Genomic DNA, 23,596 nt, shown 5'->3' with positions numbered 1-23,596 from the left:
TTCTGGATAACGGGTCCCATACATGTACTGCACATGCTCAGTGTTGGGCAGCTGTTGAGATTAAGGGGTTGTTGCAAATTTCAACAGAAAGTGAGGTTGGTCTGTAATATATACAAGCCCAAAACATAATGTGCAACATTTCTGCAGTACTTCTTTAGTTAAGCATTATTTCACTTTAATGCATTAATGGTCCCCAGTACAAATAGAAAGCCAGTGGTAGTATATTGCTCCTGAGTTTGATTCTAACCATAGCACTATGTAAAGGGAGTTTGTTCTTGTGTGGGTCCCTTCACATTGCAAAAACATATAAACTGAGCGGGTTGTGTGTGGTTCTGTGAATGGCACAAGAGACTTGGATCAACCCTGCTGGGGGCTGAGAATGATGAACATTCTCTGAAAAACCCAGTGCAAATGGTATTATATTAATAAAGTATGGTAATGTTTTGTGCGTTTATTTGAATTTTTGTGATGGTCTTCAAATGATTTTCTTTCATACAAAAAAATAAAAAAGTCAAACAAGCATTTTGGCCTGGATTATGGCTTGGAATCTACAGTATATGTAACAACAAGTCAATGATTATTCATACAAAAGAGTCTAAAGCACAAAAAAAAGTTTGCCCATGGATGTTGGAAGGAAACACAGTAATCAAGCACAGGTTTGACAGAATCCAGTGAAACAAACATTGAGCTATTGCTCTCCCTCTGTAAACATGAAATTCATTTATATACAGCAAATGAGGGTAATGTTGACTAAATTACCCATTCTGCTATTTATACACTTTTGCATATGTTCTGGGGACAGACTGGGTTATAATAATAAAGAAGGGCTAATTTGTATCTTTTGATGTAGTGCCTGTGTTTCTTGTATCTTCTGTGTTGTGCCTTTTAGCTCTGGATTGGTAAACCTTGAATGAGATGTTTACATACCTATCAGTGCTTCTTTTTATTTATTCGGTATGTATTTGTCTTTTTTAGCAGATATTTGACTGTCATTATATTTGTGCAATGGGCAGCACCACTGGTCACAGTGTTTTTATTCTACTCTGCTTATCCAAATTCAGTTACCACAAGAGCAATTTACAAAAAAAACCTCCATTTCATTTGACTATTTGTTATATTATTTTTTTGTGCAGTATACCAATAAAGTCTAAAGGTATATTTGGGGCAATATTTAGGGCTTCCCTTCGTACCTTTCTCTCTTTTTCATTAGCAATATTCATAGAAAAATGTGACTGGTTCTTTAAAAACCATATAGGCCTGCATATGTTTCATAATCTTTGCTAATTAAAGGCACAAGTAGGGAACACTGATGGCACCATTGAATTAATCACAGCTGAGTAACAAACATTGTTCACTTTTCCATATAACTCACTATATGTACTGATAGTTGAATGTAACATGGTTAAATATATGTCTCCTTTAAGCCTACATAGGCTGTTCTTGTTTTGTCAGCTGTGATAAACAAGCAGTTGCTGTTTATATTTTTATACACAGGATATCACTATGGGAAAATACAAAGACAGCGGATAATGAAAATGATGTGTAGCAGCTGTTTGTCAGTGAACTGACCCTGCGGCTGTAGCATGGTAGCTAAATTACACAAATCAAGATGTTCCTCTTTTTGTACCAGCTTTGTGGTTACTTTTGTTTCTCTTCCTCCAATGGATGTGGTAATAATATTTAGGGAAAATACCTCCATTCTATAGTTTCAAGGAATATTTATGTTGAACAATCCTTTCTTCAGGAAGGGTGTCTCCACTTCTGTCTCCTATCTTGGGCATCATTGAAAATGCAATAAGGTGGGCACAGGCTACAATACTCGACTAGATAGGTCCTCTGCACCCAGCCTTCCAGACCTCATGCATCAAACCCCCCGCAGTAGAGCCGCACTCTCAGCCAATGTCCAATCGAAAAATATATATAGGGGGGAGCACGAGACAAAATGCTAAATTGCTGCAAAAAAAGGTGCTTTTATTGTTATTTTATAATTTTTCTTTTATTTTTGTATGGCATAAAAAAGCACCTTTTTTGCAGAAATTTAGCATTTTGTCTCATGCTCCCCCCTATATATATTTTTCAATTGGGCACAGGCTACAACAGACGCCTGTTCTTATGGTATGGATAGAGCTAACTTGTGCCTGCCTACTCAATTGGAAATCTAGCACTAGGTGCAGAGTGCATGAGGGACAGTTGTGGGGAGGCATGTTGGCCTCTCTGCACTATACCTATCCCTTAACTTGTGTGCTATTCACATAGGTTAGGGTGCACTGGTGGGCACAGGCTACAAGCGAACCCTACTGCCTGCCAATTGCAGATGTAAGGACAGGAATGCCTTGCACCTGTTGACTCTAGACTTCTGGCCTAAAAACCCAACACTATGTGCAGAGGACATTCAGACATTCAAGTGTTTTTTAGTATGACTAGTAAAGGGATTGCTTTTGCTTAGTGTTTGCCAAGTATTTATAGGCTTGCGTTTGCTATGGACTAGCTTCTTATTTTTATATCACAATGTGTCTGCAGTGGCTTGGTCTCTGTTAAGGTCATCTTAAAGTCATGTCTGATATTTGACTTTCAAATGAGGCACTTTGGATAATTGGCAGAACATCTTCAGGCTTTGATAACACCTAAACTGCTGGTATTTTGTACAAATCTGAATTCACACTGTCATTAAAACAATGAGAGGAGAATGACCTGTCATAAAAAGCATTATCTGATATCATATTTTGGCTTCAAGTGTCGCTTTGTATACTAAATTTATTTGCAATAAGTGACCTCTCTTTTGACTGTTCCCTATAAATTTCATATTTCCAGCTCTAGTTTAACTGGTATTATGTTCAGAAAATCATTTTACATTTACCGTACATTTACACTTACTGCTTTCTCAACTGCCATGTCAACTGAATAGAACATGATGCCTAGAAATCTTTCCATCTCTCTTAGGAATGATGAGAGAAAGCTTACGGCACTCAAAATACTAAGCAACTTTATATCTCTTTTTAGTTATGAAAAATTTGAGTTACATACACTGGAGCTCATAATGAAAGAGAATACAAGATTATTAGCACTTATTTTGTTACTTCTAAAATGTTGTCATTTCCTAATGTACTATAGGACCGCATTTGTCAAACTTTGAGGCAAGACTTACTTTTGGTGCTTACATGCAGGGTCGCTTTACTAAATAGGTAGGGGCATCTGCCTCAGGCCACTAATTTGGGGGGGGGGCACTGTGCCACTCTTTCTTTAAATTTGATTGCAATTTGTTCCACCCCTCTCTGCCAGTCCCTGCCCCTCTCCGTGGTCTCAATTGCCTCCCCGACCCTCTCTATTGCTCCCCACCACCACCTACATGCTTTGAGTGGTATTTAGAGATATGAACAAAAAAGTCGGCATGGATTAAAATTTGGTTTTGGATCCTGCTTACATGCTTAGCCCAAATGAGGCTAGGTTCACTCCTTGTTGCTGTACTTCTTTATAAATGACATCCTTCATCTTGTCTTATCCAACATATTGAGATTACCCTATGCTGCCAATATTGATTCTATAATCAAAGATCAGAAGGGCTGAGTTGAGTGCCCTCACTAGCATATCCTCCTGCATGTGCAGTATTGCTTTGAGAATCCATTGTTGTGGGTGCTGAACTACAGCTCCAATTATTAGTAACTCTTGTTATGCTGAAAAATAATAGGAATTGTTTGTGGAACAAGACTGCTTGGAGGATTTGCTTCATTTCTTGCTGGACTACAAATACAAACATATTTTAAAACATTTTAACATTATCAAGGTTTAATGCATGCTGGGAGCTGTAGTCCAGCACCAGCATGCTACCCATGTGTTCACAGGGTAGCCAGGCACACCCAATATTATTTTTATAGAAAAAAGTTTATCACTGGGTATAAGTAAAAATATAGTATTTCGAATATATGAACTACTCTCTGGCAATTCAAAATGTTATAGGGAAAATATAATTATTGTACCTTCTTCTCTTTTCTGAAGTCTGTATATATGGGAATAACCCAATCATTATTCGAAAGGACGTTACAAATTCAGTGGGAATGTTGCTTGAGATGATGGTGTTATTTAGGTGAATCACAGTCAAAGTTTGGTCCATGTTGCTGTATAACATGCATTCAAAAATGGCTGAGAATACAATATGTAATTCTAGTTCTTTCTTTCTTTAGAAAATCCAGTTTGAATACCGCTGGAATCATATTGGATGATACAGTGTATGAGCAATACAAATATTGATGCTTCCTTGGGAACTAGCATAGTATAAGATTACTTTGGCTTTAGGCCTTTGTGATGCATGACTAGCCTAATGTAAATTATTATTATTATCATCATCTATTATTTACAGTGTATAGCACTGAGACATTTATGCAGCACTTTAGAGAAATTATTCATGTTATACATCAATCCATCCACCAGTGAAGCTTACAATCTAAGTCCCTATTGCATTCATACACACACTATATGGTCATTTAACCTGTCTGTTTTTTGAGTGAGGGAAGAAACTTGTATCCCTTAGCTACCCCTGTGACTTGGCACCGACAAACCCCCTTCTGTGGTTGCTAAAGATCAGGTTGACATCAGGTTTAGGGAGTAGAGCAAAGACCTGATAGGCTGGAGTACTCAAAGACTATGGGTGATTACTCCAAACCCTGATGTGAGTTTAAGGGCTCATTCAAAAAGTGTTTGTGTGTGGGGTATGGCTGTGCTCTGCACCAAGCACCTTATTGGTGTTGCACTGTGTGGTGTATAGGATGGGTAGGGAACAGAAGGGGGAAGTCTATGTGCCTTCCCCTACCCCTCATACTGTTGAACACATGCAGTGCTGCATTTATGGGGCACATGCAGGTTTCTGCACTCCATTTTGGAACTGCAGCAATTAAGAAAAATGCAGGGCACAAGTGTGCAAAAAATTCTGTCTGTTTGCACCAGTTTTTTTTCAATTTGCACCAGGTAAATTAACTCTTGTGTCTCATGACAGCAATGGCGAAAAGGATGGCAGAGTCAACACTTGTATCTGAGGCTGCAAGGGGAAGATAGTTTGAGGAATTATGAAGAGTGCTACATAGATTTATTAAGAGATATTGATTTGTTACTCTAAAAAAGCTGCAATGTGTTAAGCAATTGTACACCGCTTTCCCAAACAACAGCCATTTCAACATAAATAAGCTTTTAATTGAAAGCTGAATGGATTGATCCTGAGTATAAATATATAAGGAAATGCAGACTAGGAGTAGGAAGGGGAGGTACCTGCATGACATCCCCTCATTGTTGTGCCACAGGCAGGTGCCTCTTCTGCCTGCCCCTAGTTCCAGCCCTGGCATCTGTAGTCATTTTTATTTCTGCTTCTAATATTTCTTTAAAGTAAACTGTAATATAATGTTGCTGAGCCAAGATAAATGGTAACTTCATCTGAAGACAAAAACAGTATAAGGAAGAATATGTTTATAACCTTTGAAATACATACTGCTTTTTACTGGGATAATTTGTTCTATTGCATGGGTGCATGTGCATAGGACCATTCATGACACTGATTTAGCAGATTTTACTAGCAGTTTTTCTCTCTGCTGCCACCCAGAGAAATTTGTGGTTACTGCACCACTATACAATTTAGCATTAATCAGTATCTAAAGATCCATAGATACAACAGTGAGGTAAACCACTGCAATATAAAAAAGTAAAAAAGGGCATTTTTCCACACTATGATATGTACAAGTCCCTTAAAAAGCCTTGCTTAGTTATATAGCACTTTGAGATGAGGAAATCAATTCACAATTTGTTTGCTTAATTGAAAATTTGCATAAATTACATGTAAATTACAACTGGGGGGGGGTTTACATAAACTATTACCAGTAAAACGGACTGAAAATGTTTTCCCTCTATTTTGGTCTTCATTTCCATGTGTGATTTTTTTTTGTCGTAACACAAAACTCAACACTGATTCTGCCACTTCAGCCAACTAATAGATTCATAATTTGTTTTGCAGCAAATCAGTCTCTCTGCCACAAATTAAAAACTGATTAAGGATCTGCAGCTCTCTGGTCTTTATAGGCATGAGCTGATTTTGCAAATGAATCAAATTCTTTCTGTTTCAGATAATGTACCTCTGTACTTAGCACTGTTCCTTCAGTGTGGGTCTGCAGACCATTCAGTTACTGAAGATCTGTGTGAGGAGCTTGGACATTGACAAGGAATGCTAACCATCACTAGTCAAGTTGGTTATCTAAAATGGACAATTCATTTCATAAATGTAAACACTTCAGGCCAATCTGGCAAAAAGACCACAATGTATTTGTTGGAGGGGGGATTGCTGTAGTAGCTATATATGCAGGATTAACAAGAGCAGCAACTTGTGCAACTCAGCCAGACCTCCCCCCTAAGCCCTGTACTAGATGGAAGGGAGAAAGTGGCTGATGTTGAAGGAATGAGTAAGTGGCTGCAGCCAGCAGGACAGGAGCCATACAGCATACCTTGCAACCACTCCTCTCCCCCTGGCTAAAAATACAAACATAAACGTGTTTTGTAATCTAATGATGCATAGCCTGAATAAGAATGCAGGGAATAATGTGGTTAGGAAGCAGACACCCTTCACCTCTTGCATCCTTTTTCCTAAATGTGATTGATGGGTTTAGGGCTTGGCAGGGTTTGGCTGAATTGTGGAGTTCATAGAGAAACGTCAGGGGGCTCAGGTCAGCATTTTGGGCATCCCTGTCAGCGTACCACCCTCCCTTCTTTAAGGTGCCCATCTAGGTTCTTGCATTACTTGGTGGGTGGATTACACTTGGAAGGGGAGACCGAAATTTTGACTCGGTCATGTATTACCATTGTCTATATCAGTGATCTCCAACCAGTAGCTCATGAACAACATGTTGCTCACCACCCCCTTTGATATTTCTCCCAGTGGCCTTAAAGTAGGTGCCCATATTTAAACTTCTGGCTTGTAGGCAAGTTTTGGAAGCACAAAAACACAGTTTTTCTCCAAGCAGAACCTGCTGCAGGCCAGCAGTCCACATGGGGCTCCAAATAGCCAATTACAGCCCTTATTTGGCATCCCCGAAGAATATTTTTCATGCTTGTGTAGCTCACCAACACTTTGTACATCTGAGTGAGGGAGGCGTGACTCACAAGTAAAAAGGGGATCCCTAGTCTATACAGTAAAAAAAAAATATTACAACCTACTTCTTAAGTGCAAAGTCAGCTCAATTTGAACTTAAAAAAGGCTACAAAATGCTTGTAAACCTAGACAATAAAAATAACTTAAAGAGAAACTATACCCCATAGCACATCTCTATAAAAAGCCTACCGCATGAAACAACACAGTCAAATCAGTATTTTCTAGAATTAAATTTTTTTTTATGAACAACATTTATAATCATATATGCTACTGCAATATCCCATACTAAGCCATTTACAATACTTAATATAACCATCTGGCTTATACAAGGCACTGTGCTCACATACAGACCAAAGGAGCACAGACATGCTAGGTTACATCAGCCAATGAACAGACATAGCTGCTTCTTTTACCTTGTTGTTTGAGGCACTATGCTGGCAAACAAACCAAGGGTAACATACAGTACATGCAGGGCTATTTTAATAAATGGCCAAATGAGGCATTTGCCCAGGGCCCACCAGGATAAGGGGCAAACTAGCACACCTTTTATCTGGGATAACTTTTGTCAGAAGCATTCTACAGAGATGTAGAATTGTAATCAGCTTTATAGGGAAGATTAGTATGGATATTTGAATTACTTTGATTTTCTTCTTGTGGCATCAAGATTTTATATTTCTGCCCCCAGAGCTGTTGGTCCAGGGTGACTCAACAGGGGATCTACTGCAGTAAGCGTAGATTTCTTCACTGCCTTACTGTTTTGAACTTCACATGCTTGAGGGTTATTCTATCACACATTTGTTGGGGCAGTGGGGCCCACCAATGAAATTTTGCCCAGGGCCTGCTAGTACCTTAAAGTGGCCCTGAATATATGCTAGGTTAGATGACTGCAATGACTGGATAGACCAAAAGACTTATCCCTTTTAGAATAATCTTACCCCCAAATAAAATAAAAAGCCACTAAATTTGGCCAGGAGCAGTAACCCATAGCAACCAATGAAATGTTTGCTTTTAAACAGGTGACCAGTAAATGCTACCTGCTGATTGTTTGCTATGGCAGACTGTATCGGGTCAGGGCCTTTTATTACATAACCACAGTAATGTCTTCCTGTCAGGTGATCAGTGAGTGACACTTAAGGCCCCCATACACGGTCCTATTTTTTACTGTCAAACGACCGATTCCCGAACGATCCAATACTATCGTTAAGTTATCGTATAGTTGATGGTGTCCGAACGATCGTCGGGCCACTAATCGACCCGACATTATCGTCCCCAAAATCGCCAGGTTTAAAAATTTTAGTCGTTTAACAATAAAATCTGCCAGTTGGTGTGAGTGTCAGACATTTGTCCTTGAACGATTGTTCTCTGTGCATGTCATGATTGCCAGCAGCGGAAGTCAACGAACATAAACGGAACAACACGAACGTGCATAAACGTTCGTTCTTTGCAGAACTTAATGGCTTGTATATGAAAACTTTTGGATCTGTAATAAAACATTTTTTTATACTCAGCGAAGAAGAATGTTGTAAAATGTTACATCACTTCATGTTACATCACTTCCTGTTTCCTGTAAATACCGCTTCCGCCACGACATTGAATCGTACGTAGATGTACGATCGTACGTATTTTACTATAATGATACGATGAAATCTTTTGCAAATTATCGTTGCCCGTGGATGGCATATCGTATGGTAACCCGATCGCCATACGATATAATAGTTCGCGCACAACGAGTGAAATCGCCTCGTGTATGGGGACATTTACATAATGAGTTTTAGGGCAAAAGATTTAAGATAAAAGATGTAAAAGGGCAATATATGTGTACATGGCAGTTTGATTATTTTATATATTAAGATATAAATTAGCTGTGTTTTATTCACAGTATGTATATTTTTGGATGTGTACTGTAAATGCCAGTTTGATTATTTTATATATTAGAATATAAATTAGCTGTGTTTTATTCACAGTATGTATAGTTCTTTTTCAAATCTTGCTCATATTATAATAGTGATTATTCTAAGGCAGCATATGCTTTAAAATGCTGCAGACAAACAACTTTTGAGAATTTTGCCAGCAAAACATAGTGAATTAGTCTGTGACAGTCATTTTGATTGATTTACTTGTACTTGTGGCAGGCCTTTAACACCAGAGGTACCTATTTTCAATTCAAAGTAATGCAAATCTGCACCTAATTCATACTGTACGGGTGACAAAGAGCCATTTTGTTTGCTCTCTGAATATTTCAAACCAAAACAGATTTCTGCTAGTAAAAAGATTAATTGGAGACTTTTTCTTGTTATATTTGGTTATTTTATCTTTTGTGCTGAGGGAGTCTCTGCATACACTATGAGGCATACAGTAATTTATTATTACAGGGACAATACTGTGTATGTACACATAGCAGTACATGAAAGCATGTTGTAACATTTATGAATACATTAAGAAAAAGATTTATGTTCTGACTTTCAGTAGGACAGAATTTGTCCTGAACATTTTCTTCCAATTATTCCCATAACAGAATACAGCCTCCTCCAGTAAAGTATTCAAATAAATATGGTTCCCCACACATCTGGAAATTTTAAAGAGAGTATGGTCAAGGCATGGCATTCCTTTCCTGCATGAGTCTTATTTTCCTTTGCAACTAAAAATACATTTTATATAGGAGTATTAATTTAAGTCACTTTTATTTTGGAAAAATAATATTGAATGCTGTGTCTATATACGTGTGTTTAGGGACATTGCATTAAAGCACTACACTAAACATAATATAGGAACAACAGAACCCAGCAGCGTTATCTTACATCATGCAATTTATATATGCATCGTGTACGCAACTTAAACTTACTTTTTACTAGTCAATACACTATTTGTCTGATCGAGTTCTATATTATTAAAATATAGATTAATGTTCCGTGAAACTGCAAAATTTAATTTATGGCGACATAATTAGAAAAAAGACAATTAGCACCAAATGCAGAATGGTTCATTTTCTCCACTTATCAAATTAAGTTGTATATTTTAAGTAATATGACTCTTTTAACAATCTGATCATGATTTATTGTAGTCCAATTTAAATTAACTGGGAGCATTATCAAATTATCCAATCACTTCTTTTAAGCAGATTCCCAGTTGTGTTTCAGAAGCACATGACACCTGCAGGTTATTTAAGTCCCAGTCCTTCTTAACAAATTGAAATATTGTTTAATTGAATTTTTTATTTTAACTTTCCAATTACTTTTTTTATTGGTCTTAGACTCGAGATATGACATTAAGAGGAGACAGTCTGTTAAATGGTGGTGTTTTCCAAGTACTGAAAAATACCTCCAACTTCTAACTTCTTATAGCAGAAGTAACACATAATACCCTAATTCTACAATAGAATGGAACTCCAGAAGGGTATACTGTATTCGCACCCAAATTACTTGATGAACTTTCAAAAGACTATCGATGCAGGGAAGAGGTAGGGCTGCTTACTTTTTCAATAGTTCTTTGTGTTTAGGGTTACAGACTTACAGGGGTCGTTCATCTTTAACTTTTAATGTGATGTAGACAATTATATTCTGTTACAATTTGCAATTGGTTTTCATTTTTTTTTTTATTATTTGTGGTTTTTCAGTTATTTAGCTTTTTGTTCAGCAGCTCTCCCATCTGAAATTTATGCAGGGTTATCTGGTTGCTGGGGTCTTGTTTACCGTAGTAGCCAAGCAGCGGTTTGAATGCAAGACTGGAATATAAATATGAAACAAACAGTAGGAAAAGTAACAATAATAATAAAATTGTAATCTCAAAGAGTAATAGTTTTTGGCTGCCGTGGTCAGTGACGCTCATTTGAAAGCTGGAAAGACCTAAAAAAGAAGGCAAATAATTGAAAAACTATAACAAATAAATTATGAAAACCAATTGCAAAGTTGCTAGGAATAGGAAATACTATAACACATTAAAAGTTAACATAAAGGTAAACCACCCCTTTAATGTGGCCTTCTACGTGGAAATTCTAAATAATTTATTTTCTTAGTTATTTTGTCTTTAATCAATCACCTATAGTTGGGTAAAACATTGCATGTGCATTGAATACCGTATATACTCAAGTATAAGCCGATCCGAGGTACCTAATTTTACCTAAGAAAACTGGAAAAACTCGAGTATAAGCCTAGAGTGGGAAATTCAGCAGCTACTGCTAAATTTCACTAATCAAAATAAATACCAATGAAATTACATTAAATGAAGCATCAGTAGGGCATATGTTTCTAAATATTTTTTTACAAAGAAAAACAGTAAACTAGCTTTGTAAGTGGAGAAGAAGGTCAACAAAAACAATATGGTATCAACAATGATGCCTTAAGAGTACTACCCCCCTTAGCTCAATCAGCAACCAAGCTAAAACACAAAGAGTTAAAATCCTTCAAAACTATGGTTTATGGTTTATATAGACTATAAAGTGCAATGTATGGTGCAGAATGGGACAGGTGAGGATGGTAGATGAATTTGGGAGTGGGCCAGGGCACTGGAGGGTCTAGTTGCGGTTGGCCTAATTTGTACACAAATGACAGAAGGTGCTAGTCTGGAGGGACCCATGGCACCTGACTCGAGTATAAGCCGAGGGTGACTTTTTCAGCACATTTTGGGTGCTGAAAAACTAGGCTTATACTCGAGTATATACAATAGATTCTAGTACTGCCTACACATGCTTAGTGATATCTGGCATACATAGTATAAGGTCCCTCAAGTTTCTTTAGGATAGCAAAGAACAAATATAAAAAACACTGCTTTGTCTGTATTACCTTATTAGTTTGTACTGCCTTTACCCCACCACATATTATTATTGAAGATATTTAATTATGAAGAGTATGTCATGTATAGGGTTGCATCTCTTGTGGCTTTCTTAGCCGGACAGGGAGCGGGGATGATGTCACATTGGGGGGGAGGATGTGGGGCCGTGATGTCACAGGGTGGGGAGGAGATGGGCTTGTGATATCACAGGGCCCCACCTATGACACAACGATTGGTGATTGGCTGATCGCCGCATCAGTGCTACTAAGTCTTGCCCAGTTTCCCTAATTTGGGAAATGAGGCAGGAGGTTTTGACCCTGGCAGCCCTTCCGAAACATGTATTTTGCTGGAGACATGACAGTAGGTTAAAATTAACCAGCATCAATAAAATAAGACTGGCTAACATTTTGTGCACCCGATGAAACATTGCACATACCTCTTCTTGATGTGTACCATTTTACAATGAAAACTGTACGACTGCAGTGTGGTGTGAAAAATTTACTGTGTTTAAAAAATGACGCAGATATTGATAAGCATGAAAATTTTACATGGATTAAGGTGAACTAACAAAAGTTGTTATGGTTTTAACTGACAGTTTGCCTAATGGCGGGGGCTTTGAGATAATATGGGTATCTGCCTTTGTGAGGAAAATTTATTTGCTTTTGTACTGAGACTTTAGAGTGAATACTGCTAAAAAATACTCCTTTAGTACTATATTAGACCATGTTGTGAAGACTAAAATAGTACTTGTACATTGGTATCAATAATAAACTTATGTTTTATCTATTCTATTTACTTCATAAATTGAGAAGCCATTGTAACAACAACACACAACTTGCCTAAAAATGTGAAAGAAAAATAGTATTAGAATGATTGGTTTACAATAGTTTTGGAAAAGTTAGAGCAATGTTTCTGCCTACATGTTTCCTGGTATGCATGGACCTTTTCATAGTCATCACTTTTTGTGAAAACGAAATTACTTTACACCGTCAACAAAATAATATAAGATAAATAATTAAGGGAATAGCTGCAAATGAAGATAGCAGCCATTTATATCTCTTTGTAAACAGGGTTCTTTACCAGCAATTAGTAAACTCGGAAATGGCCATGCATGAATTGTATTACTTTTACTATTACTTTACAAAACTAGAAAATGTTAAAAAAAAAAAATAGAATAAATAATCAGTTGTCTTCTGAAAATCATGCATATGAATGAATAATCTATCTGTCTATATCTATCTATGTGTTCAAAATATATTAAATAATCAGTTGTCTTCTGAAGATCATACATATGAATGAATAATCTATCTGTCTATATCTATCTATCATCTATCTATCTATCTATCTATCTATCTATCTATCTATCTATCATCATCTATCTATCTATCTATCTATCATCTGTTTATCTATCATCTATCTATCCATCTATCTTTTTACCACCTCTCTGCCTTACTGTTTACTTAGGATACTGGGCAGCCTAGTTTAAAAAGTATATTGTTTCTTTCAGATATGTGCTTGTATAATTTATATATTTCCCTTTTTTGATTTTTATAGAACATTCATATAAAAACGCTGGCAGATGATGTGGTAAGATGGTCTTAGCAAGACTATGACCTGCAATGCATGTTCCATATTAATTTAATTGATCATATTCAATCTCACCAATGTATCTAACGCATGTGCATGGCCTGCAGGCTGGAAGATGATTATTATGCATGGGTTTCATACCAACAATCAGAAAAGTGCATTTACTGCTTTATGCATTTGGTTGCTTCTCTAATAGTGATTTTGTTTATCAGAAAATCTAGCGTCTGGTCATTACAAATAACTGCCTCTAAATGCTTTTTGTTGCTTTCATTACTAAAATTGAAATACTAATCCACTTCTTGTTGTCCACTATTCTCTAAATGTTCTTTATGTTCTTCTTGAATGCTTTACCATAATTTGCAATTAATGTGTATACGGCTTCATCAGCTGGAATTGATTTTGCATTTGATATATGAACTTTTTTTTTGTACTGCTTTCAAATCATTTCATGGAGATTAAATGCTCCCACAGTGGCTGAAGTTTCACATTACTAAAGTGCAGATACTCAGAAAAATGCTGTTTTTTTCAGCTATTTGTAATTTCTTTTAAAAGATTAGAATCCCAATGTGTGTGTGAGAACTTCTGTAAAGACCACAGCTGGAAATTCATTAGAAAAGCACATTGGAACCCTTCACATACATTTTTATTATTTTATCCACATTCTGAAATCATTTTTATTTCTTTTTGAGAAAAGTACATCATCTTTAAACACAGGGTTTGAAATTGTTTTTTTGTTTTTGTATTTTCTAATAAATACTCAAAAATGGTATTTACCTTTGTATTTTTTATTTACTAAAATAAAAGCCAGTCTGTAAAGTCATCCATAGATTTCTAAAGAATTCAACAGTGTTTCCAGTTGTCAAATTATAAATGAAATCAGAGAGGCCTTTCTTACCACCAAATAACTTGTTTTAGGGCACAATCATTAAATCATTGTAAAATAGACAACAAATCACAACTTTACAATCAATCAGTTAACATCTACCTAAAATAAAGTGATTGTAAAGTTGTTTAACGTTCCTTTACAGTGGATAGGTTTTATAGTGTGAGTGTTGCTAAAAGGCCAGAACTGGAAACAAAGTTTCATGGCATTGACAAACGTCTGGGCAAATATGGTAATTTTTGGTGTATTGTCACTGCAGCAAAACACAGGAGACAGAACGCCACACATGTCATTGTCCTTAATATTTGGAGAAGATTATACAGACTTTTAACACAAAATTTGTAACGCATATATGTGTATACGGTTATGGCTAAAAACATTGTCACATTTGCATTTTTTTAATACACAAATTATTCTAAAACAAATTAATCTAGTATATCTAGTATAAATGAATCTAAAGCAACTGGACTTGTTAAGTAATCATTGAAGACGTTTTACTACTCATCCGAGCAGCTTCTTCAGTTCAACTGACTGGTATGGGAAGTCCTTAGCATATATACTCTTCCACTAATCCAATCACAATGGCACTATGTAACTCTTCAGAAAGGTGACATCTGAAACTCACAGAGGTGTGAATGCTGTGGAGTTTTGAAAGGATTACCAAAGTATCATGCAACTCTTGGAATTCTTATGTTTCTTGTCAGCAGTAGGGTCTTCCTTGTTCTCCTACCATAGACTACCCTTTCATTTAGAAGGTTAGCCTGCTAAAAGCAGCAGAAGATAATACAGTTTTTGTTAACTCTGAAGATTCTCAGATAGGTTCAATTTAGTAAGAGTTTAGGGTAGGGCAGAAATAATAGCTCAGCGCAGAATTTTTGGATCAAACAGGGTCAAATGTTTTTCAAGTAGATGGATAGAAGGATAGGTTCAGGTCAAGTAGGAATACAGGAACAAGGCAGGAAAACTGAAAGTTTAGGCTCAAAAAATAATTACAGAGCATAAATATAAGAGTTTGAGTTGTTAACAATAATTTAATACATCAAACTAAGAAAAGATTTATCAAACTTATATACACTGCTGAGTCCATGGAGCCTTCTGTGGCTAAGACAGCAAAAGCAATGCTTACTCTGCCCAAGGACCAATGTCCAGATCTGTGTGAAGATGAAGAACAACATTATAATACTATTCAGTAACATAAAATGTAACCATAATAAACTACTTCCATACTAAAATCTAATTTTAATTGGTATTCATCTAGACAAAGGTTTTGAATATCAACCTAGGGATGCAGTGAATTCTAATCCTTTGTGGTGTCTTCAGATTGATCCAAATCTTTAGAGTTTGGATTTGGTTCAGCAAATTTATTACTTGGGCATTGCATTGTGGGGATACAACATTTTTTTTAATGCACTTGGTTTTCAGGTTTTTCATAAGATTAATTTCCCACATTCTTTAAAAAAAACTCATGAAAAACTGATTGGCGTGATACCTGAAAAAAATAAGTTAAAAAGTCCCTACAAATGTATTTCCTTCCTATCCACCAAGCCTCATGTCCCAATAATAAATCCACCACTAAAAGCCATTTGACTTTAAAGTAACAGCTAAATGTAAAACTTTTTTGTTTTTATTTTAATATGCAAAGTAGGTTTCTGCATTTTCTTGGCATACTGCAAAATATCTTTTGGATAATTTTGTATGTGGCTAAAACCAAAAACTATGGATTTGGAGATCCCTATTTCAACCCCTCACACAAGTTTCATATGAAAATGAGAATGCACAATCGTGTATATCCCCAACAAGAGAGGAAAACTACTTATTTGTCCACAATATTTAGAGCCTGCATCAGTATCCAGAGATAGAATAAAAGCTTTTAAAGTAACTTGCTCTGCACTTGCCTCTTCTTCATTTACTTTATAGATGAAAGTAGCAATGTTTCTCATGAAAGAATGTTTGTTGCTCACTTAGATCACATTAGCTATGTAAAAGCCACCATACTGCCAGACTGCAGTTATGCAATTGTATTATCTTAAAAATTATCAGAAGACAGAACAATCTTTTTATTTGGTGTGTTTCTTTTCTTGTGGATGGATGACTATTATGGTGTGTTTGTATGTAAGTGCTACTTAAGTATGCTGTGCTGTACAGAAGACCATTAAATTTATAAAAGAAACAGGGGACCATTGCAATAATAAATACAGGTATGGGATCCCTTATCCGGAAACCCGTTATCCAGAAATTAAATGACATTTAAATGACAATGGTCAATGCAAACTTTGTGTCTAAAATTAACTAAGCAACACCACCATGTCATAAGTTTTGATGCTACCTGATGCTGCATTTCACATTTAATGTAACACCTTTTTCTTTTTCTTGCTGTAAATATCTCAATAAAAATTTAAGTTACAAAAAAAAAATACTGCTTTATAATTAATTACACCTAAATGAATGATAGACAGTATACATTCAAGCATGCTTATAATCTGTAATTAACTTTTGTGTGTTTGTAGCAAGGTGTTGTGGCACTGAGCAACATCAGTTTTTACACAGCTACTGTATTAAAATAACTTTTCAAGCAGAAATCCTTCCACATCAAAACGAGTTACAAAGGCATGAAAGAGTTAATCCATGTATGAGATGGAGTAAAATAATAGCCTAATAACTATAGAATAACAGCGGTTACACCTTGGGGGATAGGCAGATACACCTTGGGGTTTGTATGTGTATTGATCTTTTTAAGATGAAGACTTGAATAAATGTATTGTTTATTTATTAGTTTTCTTACGGGATATTTTTTCTATAGTTATTTAACATGCCCTTTGGTACTGGGGGCCATATCCGGTTAACAGTGGCCATATTTAATAGTTATTAAGTAAAATATACCTATTGCCATACAGTCAGGGTATACACAGTATACATATTGAAATGCTCACAAGATAAAAAAAATGTAACATTAAACTTCAGAACAAAATAGCAAATCTTTAATCTAATGAAATAATTTTTATAAATAGATTACATCAGTGGTTCATGTATATGTAGAAGGAACGTGCTAAGAACATTTTCCCCAATACCAAAAGTCAAACAACAACTGCCAAAATTCTCTTTAATGGGGTTTAACTTAATGATGTCTGCATTTCTACATATAACTTGTTATAACAGCCAGAGAAGGATGCTTGGAGTTTTAATCCAGTTTATAGGCACAGAGCACTTAGAGGCTTCATGCTCTCTGAAAAGATATGCAATAATGCAATGCCAGGCATTTTCCCCAAGGAGATTTTGCTACAGACAGGATTCAGGATTTACCTGTTTATTAATATTTAACATCTGCGAAAATCAATTAAACAGTAAAATGTAATCACTGCTAAATGAAGCAGATGTTGAAATAAATAAAGAGATCTCTTTATGCCAGTGATGGATAACTTGTGGCTCTCCAGCTGTTGCTGACTTCCAGCTCTTAGTTCCAACAGGCCATATTCTGTATGGGAAAAAAATAGATGATGGTGTAGCGCTGACCATTTTCACACAATATTCTTGCTGAGGAGGCACTCAGGGCACTGAGCATATACATCCACTCCTATTCTTCTTGCTATCATACAGTACACATTATGCATTGAATGCTATATAGGACGGGGTGTAAGATAAAAAAGCAGGCACATATAGGCACAGTATTAATTGTACTTTCTGAGCTGGGCATATGGTGAATGGACTTGACAGAGAGTCAATACTTGCCCTGCAGCTTATCTCATACACTGATACTTTCCTTTGTACCGCAATCATGTAATAAAAGACTCAAGGTGTGACTTGGAAAAGGAAACAGCGTCTTTTTAAGTTATGTGTTGATATATTAACGGGTACAACTTCTGTTAACTAACAGAGAACTTAATAAGTAACAACAATTCCTTATTTCCCCTTTGGTAGATGGCCCATCCAAAGCACCAGCCAAAGGCAACTTGTCAGCCACCACCACCACACCAACTCTACAATCGCCCCAACCAACCTCTCTTTCTCGTTCCTGCTCCACCCGAGGCCACCACCTGGGAGGCATGCACCAATATCTATTGGAGTTTCCAAACTGTGGAAAACCTCCCTAATTATTGCCAACTGTTCTCATGAGCCGTTGCAACCCTTCTCTGAGGGAGGGTGGCAATCCTTTAAGTGCAAGCTGTCCCTCCTGTATTTCTTAGTAACTCCTGTCACCTCCTGAACCAATGGGCTAACCCCCCTTGTTGCCAAATCTCCTTCTGCTTATCTCTCCTGGATGCCTAAAACACTAAACCTGCATCTGGTGCACTTGAAAGTATCTTGTAATATCTAGGAGGCTGATTTACTATTGTGGGGAAAGAAGCAAAGCACCAAAAACCCATGGCAACATGTTTTTGCATGTCTTTTCACGTGGTGCAGCTAAACTGAGTTTTGGATATTAAGCACACAGCATAGGTAGCATCTGATGTGCTGAGTAAGATATGGCCACATGGGCAGCATGTAGTTATGGACTCTCCCCTACTTTGCACAACAACACAAAGTCAGGAGTGCAAAAACAGAGTGCAATTAGTAACTGCTAATGGAATTGGATATACTACAGCACCCCTTAAATGTGCTCTTTAGTGTATTAGGTAAATATTCAGCATATATTTAAGAGCAGGCCTTCTTGCACCTTTCAGTTCATCAGTCTGCACTTTGAGCAGAATTTTTAGTCTTATGCTAAGCACAGAACTTAGCAAAGCCAAGTAGTCTTGTGTGCAATATCCTAGCTGAAATGAAACATCTATCTTTCTATCTATCTATCTATCTATCTATCTATCTATCTATCTATCTATCTATCTATCTATCTACTCTATCTATCTATCTATCTATCTATCTATATCTATCTATCTATCTATCTATCTATCTATCTATCTATCTATCTATCTATCTATCTATCTACTCTATCTATTTATCTATCTATCTATCTATCTATCTATCATCTATGTGTCATTTCTCATCAAAGTATCTATCTATGCTTGCACATAAAAATAATGTACTTATATGTATGTTTATGCACTGTTCAAAAAACATGATTAGGATTGATATAATTATTTTGTAAACAATTAAAGCAGTGACAAAGGACAGGAAGAGAAGCTAAAAACATCTTTAGATTATATGTAGAAATGTTGATTACTTAAGGAGTTGTACAGAATCAAGTGCAGACATTTTGAATGCCTTAATTTAGTGGTAACTTAGCAACTACTGGCCAAGAGCTCATCTTCAGAATTCTCATCTCTAATGCAGCCATTGGTGGGCAACACAAAGCTACAAGGCTACATTCGTGTGCACATTGTTAATTTTTTTCAATACCAATAGAAATAATAATAATTATATTAAGGTATCTGTTGGATTTTGATTAACAGCAAAACATATTTCTAGTTTCAAACTTCCCTTGAGGAGATCTTTACAAAAACTATATTGTAAGAAAACAAAATTTTATCTCAATGAGTCACATTTAAAACAAAAATATTTCAGATCCATAGAGTTAAATATCAAGGCTAGATTTCTTGGACATTTTATTTCATGGGACAGATTTGTTCATCACTACATAATAGTTACCTACAGTGTTTGGTACATACAGGCTATGCCCCCCACCCATCTATGCTTTGCAATCCCTATTTAGAAACCCAGTTGTACCATATACCAGTAGAATCACAATAGGTTGCAACCACATATAGCCGTGTTCATGTTCCACACAAGTGATCTTTTTTCATGTACTTTTTTTTATTTTTTAGCGTGACAGACTGACAAGTTTTCGGAAATCTGCTGTGAAAAAAGAGAAACCTTTAATCCAGCATCCCACTGATTCCCAGGCTGTAGTTACTGATTTTCCTGCCCCACAGCAACTTTTTGATGAGCGCTCATTGAATTTGTCAGAGAAAGAAATCATGGATCTCTTTGAGAAAATGATGGTGAGTGGGGCACTTTGTGGCATGTCTGAGACTAAGATCTATAGGGTTATTCTTATGCCAAACACAAAATACAGCAATATTTGCAATGTTTATTAATATTATTATTATTTATAATCAATGTACGCAGCACTTTACAGAATATGAGAAAATAGTCAAAGCAATGGGAACAAATGTAATCTTTTGCTTTTAAAATATTTATTTAAAGCACAATTTTTATTATATCTTGCACTAGACAGTAAGGAATAGTAAAACAGAAAGCACCATTATAATGGAAAAAAGACGTATTTAGAATAATAGCCCTGTTTATTAGGCTCACGCTGAGCATAGGGAAAACAAAAACTGTAACCAAAGCTACAGTATCTCTTGGAAGTAAGATTCTCTAGAGATTTTAGGGAAAACTCAACAAGCTAGAGCTCATCATGTGTTGTAGAAACACACCAAGGGTGTGGTAAAAATGAATTAAGGAAAACAATACAGAGATAATTAGGAAAACCTCATATAGCTCGCTTTGGGGATACAAATAATTTGCTTTCAGCAGTGAATGTGTGAGGCCCTGAAAGGTTTAAGTTAACCACATTAGGAATACCAACAGATAAAATAATTATGCATTGTGTAGAGGTGAGCACATACTCTGCTTAACCTACAGCTTCTCTGAGGTAATCCATAGGGAAAAGGACTGTCATAGGGGTTACATTGCTTTGAGTAAGCAGAATTGTGTTCTGATTCTTGTGGAAAACTGTATTTTTCCATGTAGCATTGGGAAGTCTTTCAATCATCTATCCCTCAAGCAGCAGAGTGTAAGCACTAAAGAGAAGTAAAATATTATAGCTAAATAGTAACATAGTAAGTTAGGTTGAAAACCATAAAAGAATATACAAAACTGTTTATAATCATGAGAACATATATAACATGAAAAAAGATGAAGAAAAATAAAGACTTGAATACAGTTTATATTTTCTACTATAAGAACAGTAGGGTTAAAAGGATGTATTATCTAGGATGCTTTACATAGGCGGAAAGGGGTCTTTCCTCCATGTCTGTTTTGTTTTGCTATAAAAATGTTTTTATGTTAGTGTAGTTAAAGGAAAACTATACCCTCCAAACATTGTAGATCTCTATAAAAATATATTATACATATATATAATATAACATATATACAAATATATATACAAGTTCATAAGGAAAACCCTGCTTCAACCAAATAAACCATTTTTATAAAAATATACTCTTTTGGTAGTCTGTCCCGTTGGGTAATCCTAAATAGAAAATTGCCATTTACTATGGGCTGCCCCCAGGGATTGTACAATCCATGATGCTAGCAAACAAACTAAGGGCACACATACATGTTAGGTCACATGAACCAATTAATGGACAAATATCTGTCTTATTCTCACACACGTATTCCTTTTGCAGTTAGAGCTGCATTATTTCCTGTCATGTTATCTCTGAGGGAGCACACAGACCATCACTAAATGGTGGCTCAGGGTTAAAAGGTGTAAAAGGGTATATATAGCAGTTTGGTGGGAATCAAATTGTCCACTTAATATGATATTAACTGTTGGTTAAGTATTCATTCTGGGGGGTATAGTTTTTTTTCTTTTTATTTTATTTTAAGTACATACTACTGTTGTATTACAGCAATAATAAGGCACTACGGGAATTTTCATTGCAGTATTTTGTGCTTTCTAGATAACAGGTTTATTTATAATAGACCACACAACATGACAGTAATAATCACTGTAATATTTATTGGTTCATTGTGCATGTTAACTAGTCAGTGACACTCTGAAATAATATATATTACTGAACAGATAACACCCTGAATGGTCTTTGCCAACAACAGGCAAGGAACTGAACCATATTGTCAACTCAGGATATTGTTACATTAATTGCCCACATGATTTCTCTCATTAGGACTGTATTGAATGGGTATGCTACATCTTTATTTATTGGTGTGTTTACAGTAAGCAGCTATCACGGCGAGGAAAGACTAAAACAGGCAGTGATGTTTTTTCATTTTGTAAAGAACACAATAAGCAGATCGGTTTTAATACATTTCACATTAAAACTAGCCATTATGCGATTAGGTTGGAACTATAATTTCCAACCATTTTATGATACTAAATACATGATCTTTGTTTTAACAGCCACATACTTTGTTTGAATGGGTTGAGTCATTTCCCATTAACAAAGAACTAAAACGCTACCAAATGTATCAGTTACTAATGCAGGCTATGGGAGTAAATAGATAAAAGATAATTGATAAAATTAAAATAAATTAAAAACATTGTATTCCATTCCAACAAAATTGTTCCGCGTTAATCACAATGTTTGTCTTTCTACAAAGCCTAGCCAGTTTTTCTGTTAAATGCTTATTGCGAAGCTTTATAAAGCAGACCATAAACATCTGATCTTAGGCCAGATTAACAACTGGTCAGATCATTTGAAGGGTCAGAAATGCAGGAATAGTCTCCTAGGGCTTGTGTGAAATACTGACAGAGAGCACAGGAAGAATAGTCCGTTTCAAGTCCAATAAGTTGCATGGAAAGTACAGAAAGGCATAGCCAACAGACTGTAAGAAGCAAAAGTACTGTGATAATCAGGAGAAATTAGATTGTTTGCTTTATTAGAGGTCTGCTTTGTATATGCTGTCATTGGATTCAGAAATGTAATGGGAAGGGGGCAGAAGGAGAAACCCATTTGCTAATAAACAAAAAAGTTATGGACAATTGGGTCTACAATGTTACTGGACTACAGTTCCCAACATCCACCAATATATTAGTTAAGAAATACTGTGAGTTATAGCCAATTAACATCCAAGTGATAATGTAGGTGTCCTGTATGTAATCTCCCAACAGCTGTAAAGGTGTACAACTGGCAATCCTCCTTAATACCTAATATATATGCAAGCAGTATATAATGACTGCACAAATAAATAAGTAAACAAAACAAAATAAAAACAATAGAAAACCAACCAGCATTACTGGTATATTGATGCTCAAACATAAGTATCAAGGAATTGATACGTCTCTGCTGCCAGGTCTCGAATAGGACAATGGGTGTTAGTTTTCTAAATTTGCAGTAGACTCGTTGTACATGTCTAACTATGTGTACATGAAAGAATCAGATAAAAAGAATTAACAAAGTACGACAAGAGAGCGAATTCTTAGTTATCTTGTCTTGCAAAATGCAGTGCTGAATCCTGCCAGTAACGGTATTATTACACTGAATTGCCTCCTTTTACTTCATTTTGCACTGACCATTCAGTATTTGAACCTCACTGGGTGATTCTCAAGACAATTTTTC

The 23,596-nt window shown here is 36.0% G+C and overlaps 1 protein-coding gene across 2 annotated transcripts in view; it reads left to right on the top strand.

Annotated features, from left to right (window-relative positions):
- Nucleotides 1-23,596, top strand: part of diaph2 (diaphanous related formin 2) — a 760,530-nt gene that overhangs the window by 48,846 nt on the left and 688,088 nt on the right. For both annotated transcript variants that reach the window (XM_031890756.1, XM_031890755.1), the window contains exons 2-3: nt 13,442-13,474; nt 20,114-20,290. In XM_031890756.1, coding sequence (XP_031746616.1) covers nt 13,442-13,474; nt 20,114-20,290 — 210 coding nt within the window. The remainder of the gene's footprint in view (nt 1-13,441; nt 13,475-20,113; nt 20,291-23,596) is intronic.

Source organism: Xenopus tropicalis, chromosome 8 (assembly GCF_000004195.4).
Source record: "Xenopus tropicalis strain Nigerian chromosome 8, UCB_Xtro_10.0, whole genome shotgun sequence".
Lineage (NCBI taxonomy): Eukaryota > Metazoa > Chordata > Amphibia > Anura > Pipidae > Xenopus > Xenopus tropicalis.
Note: the sequence above shows the minus strand (reverse complement) of the source record. Positions and strands in the feature narration are given on the sequence as shown.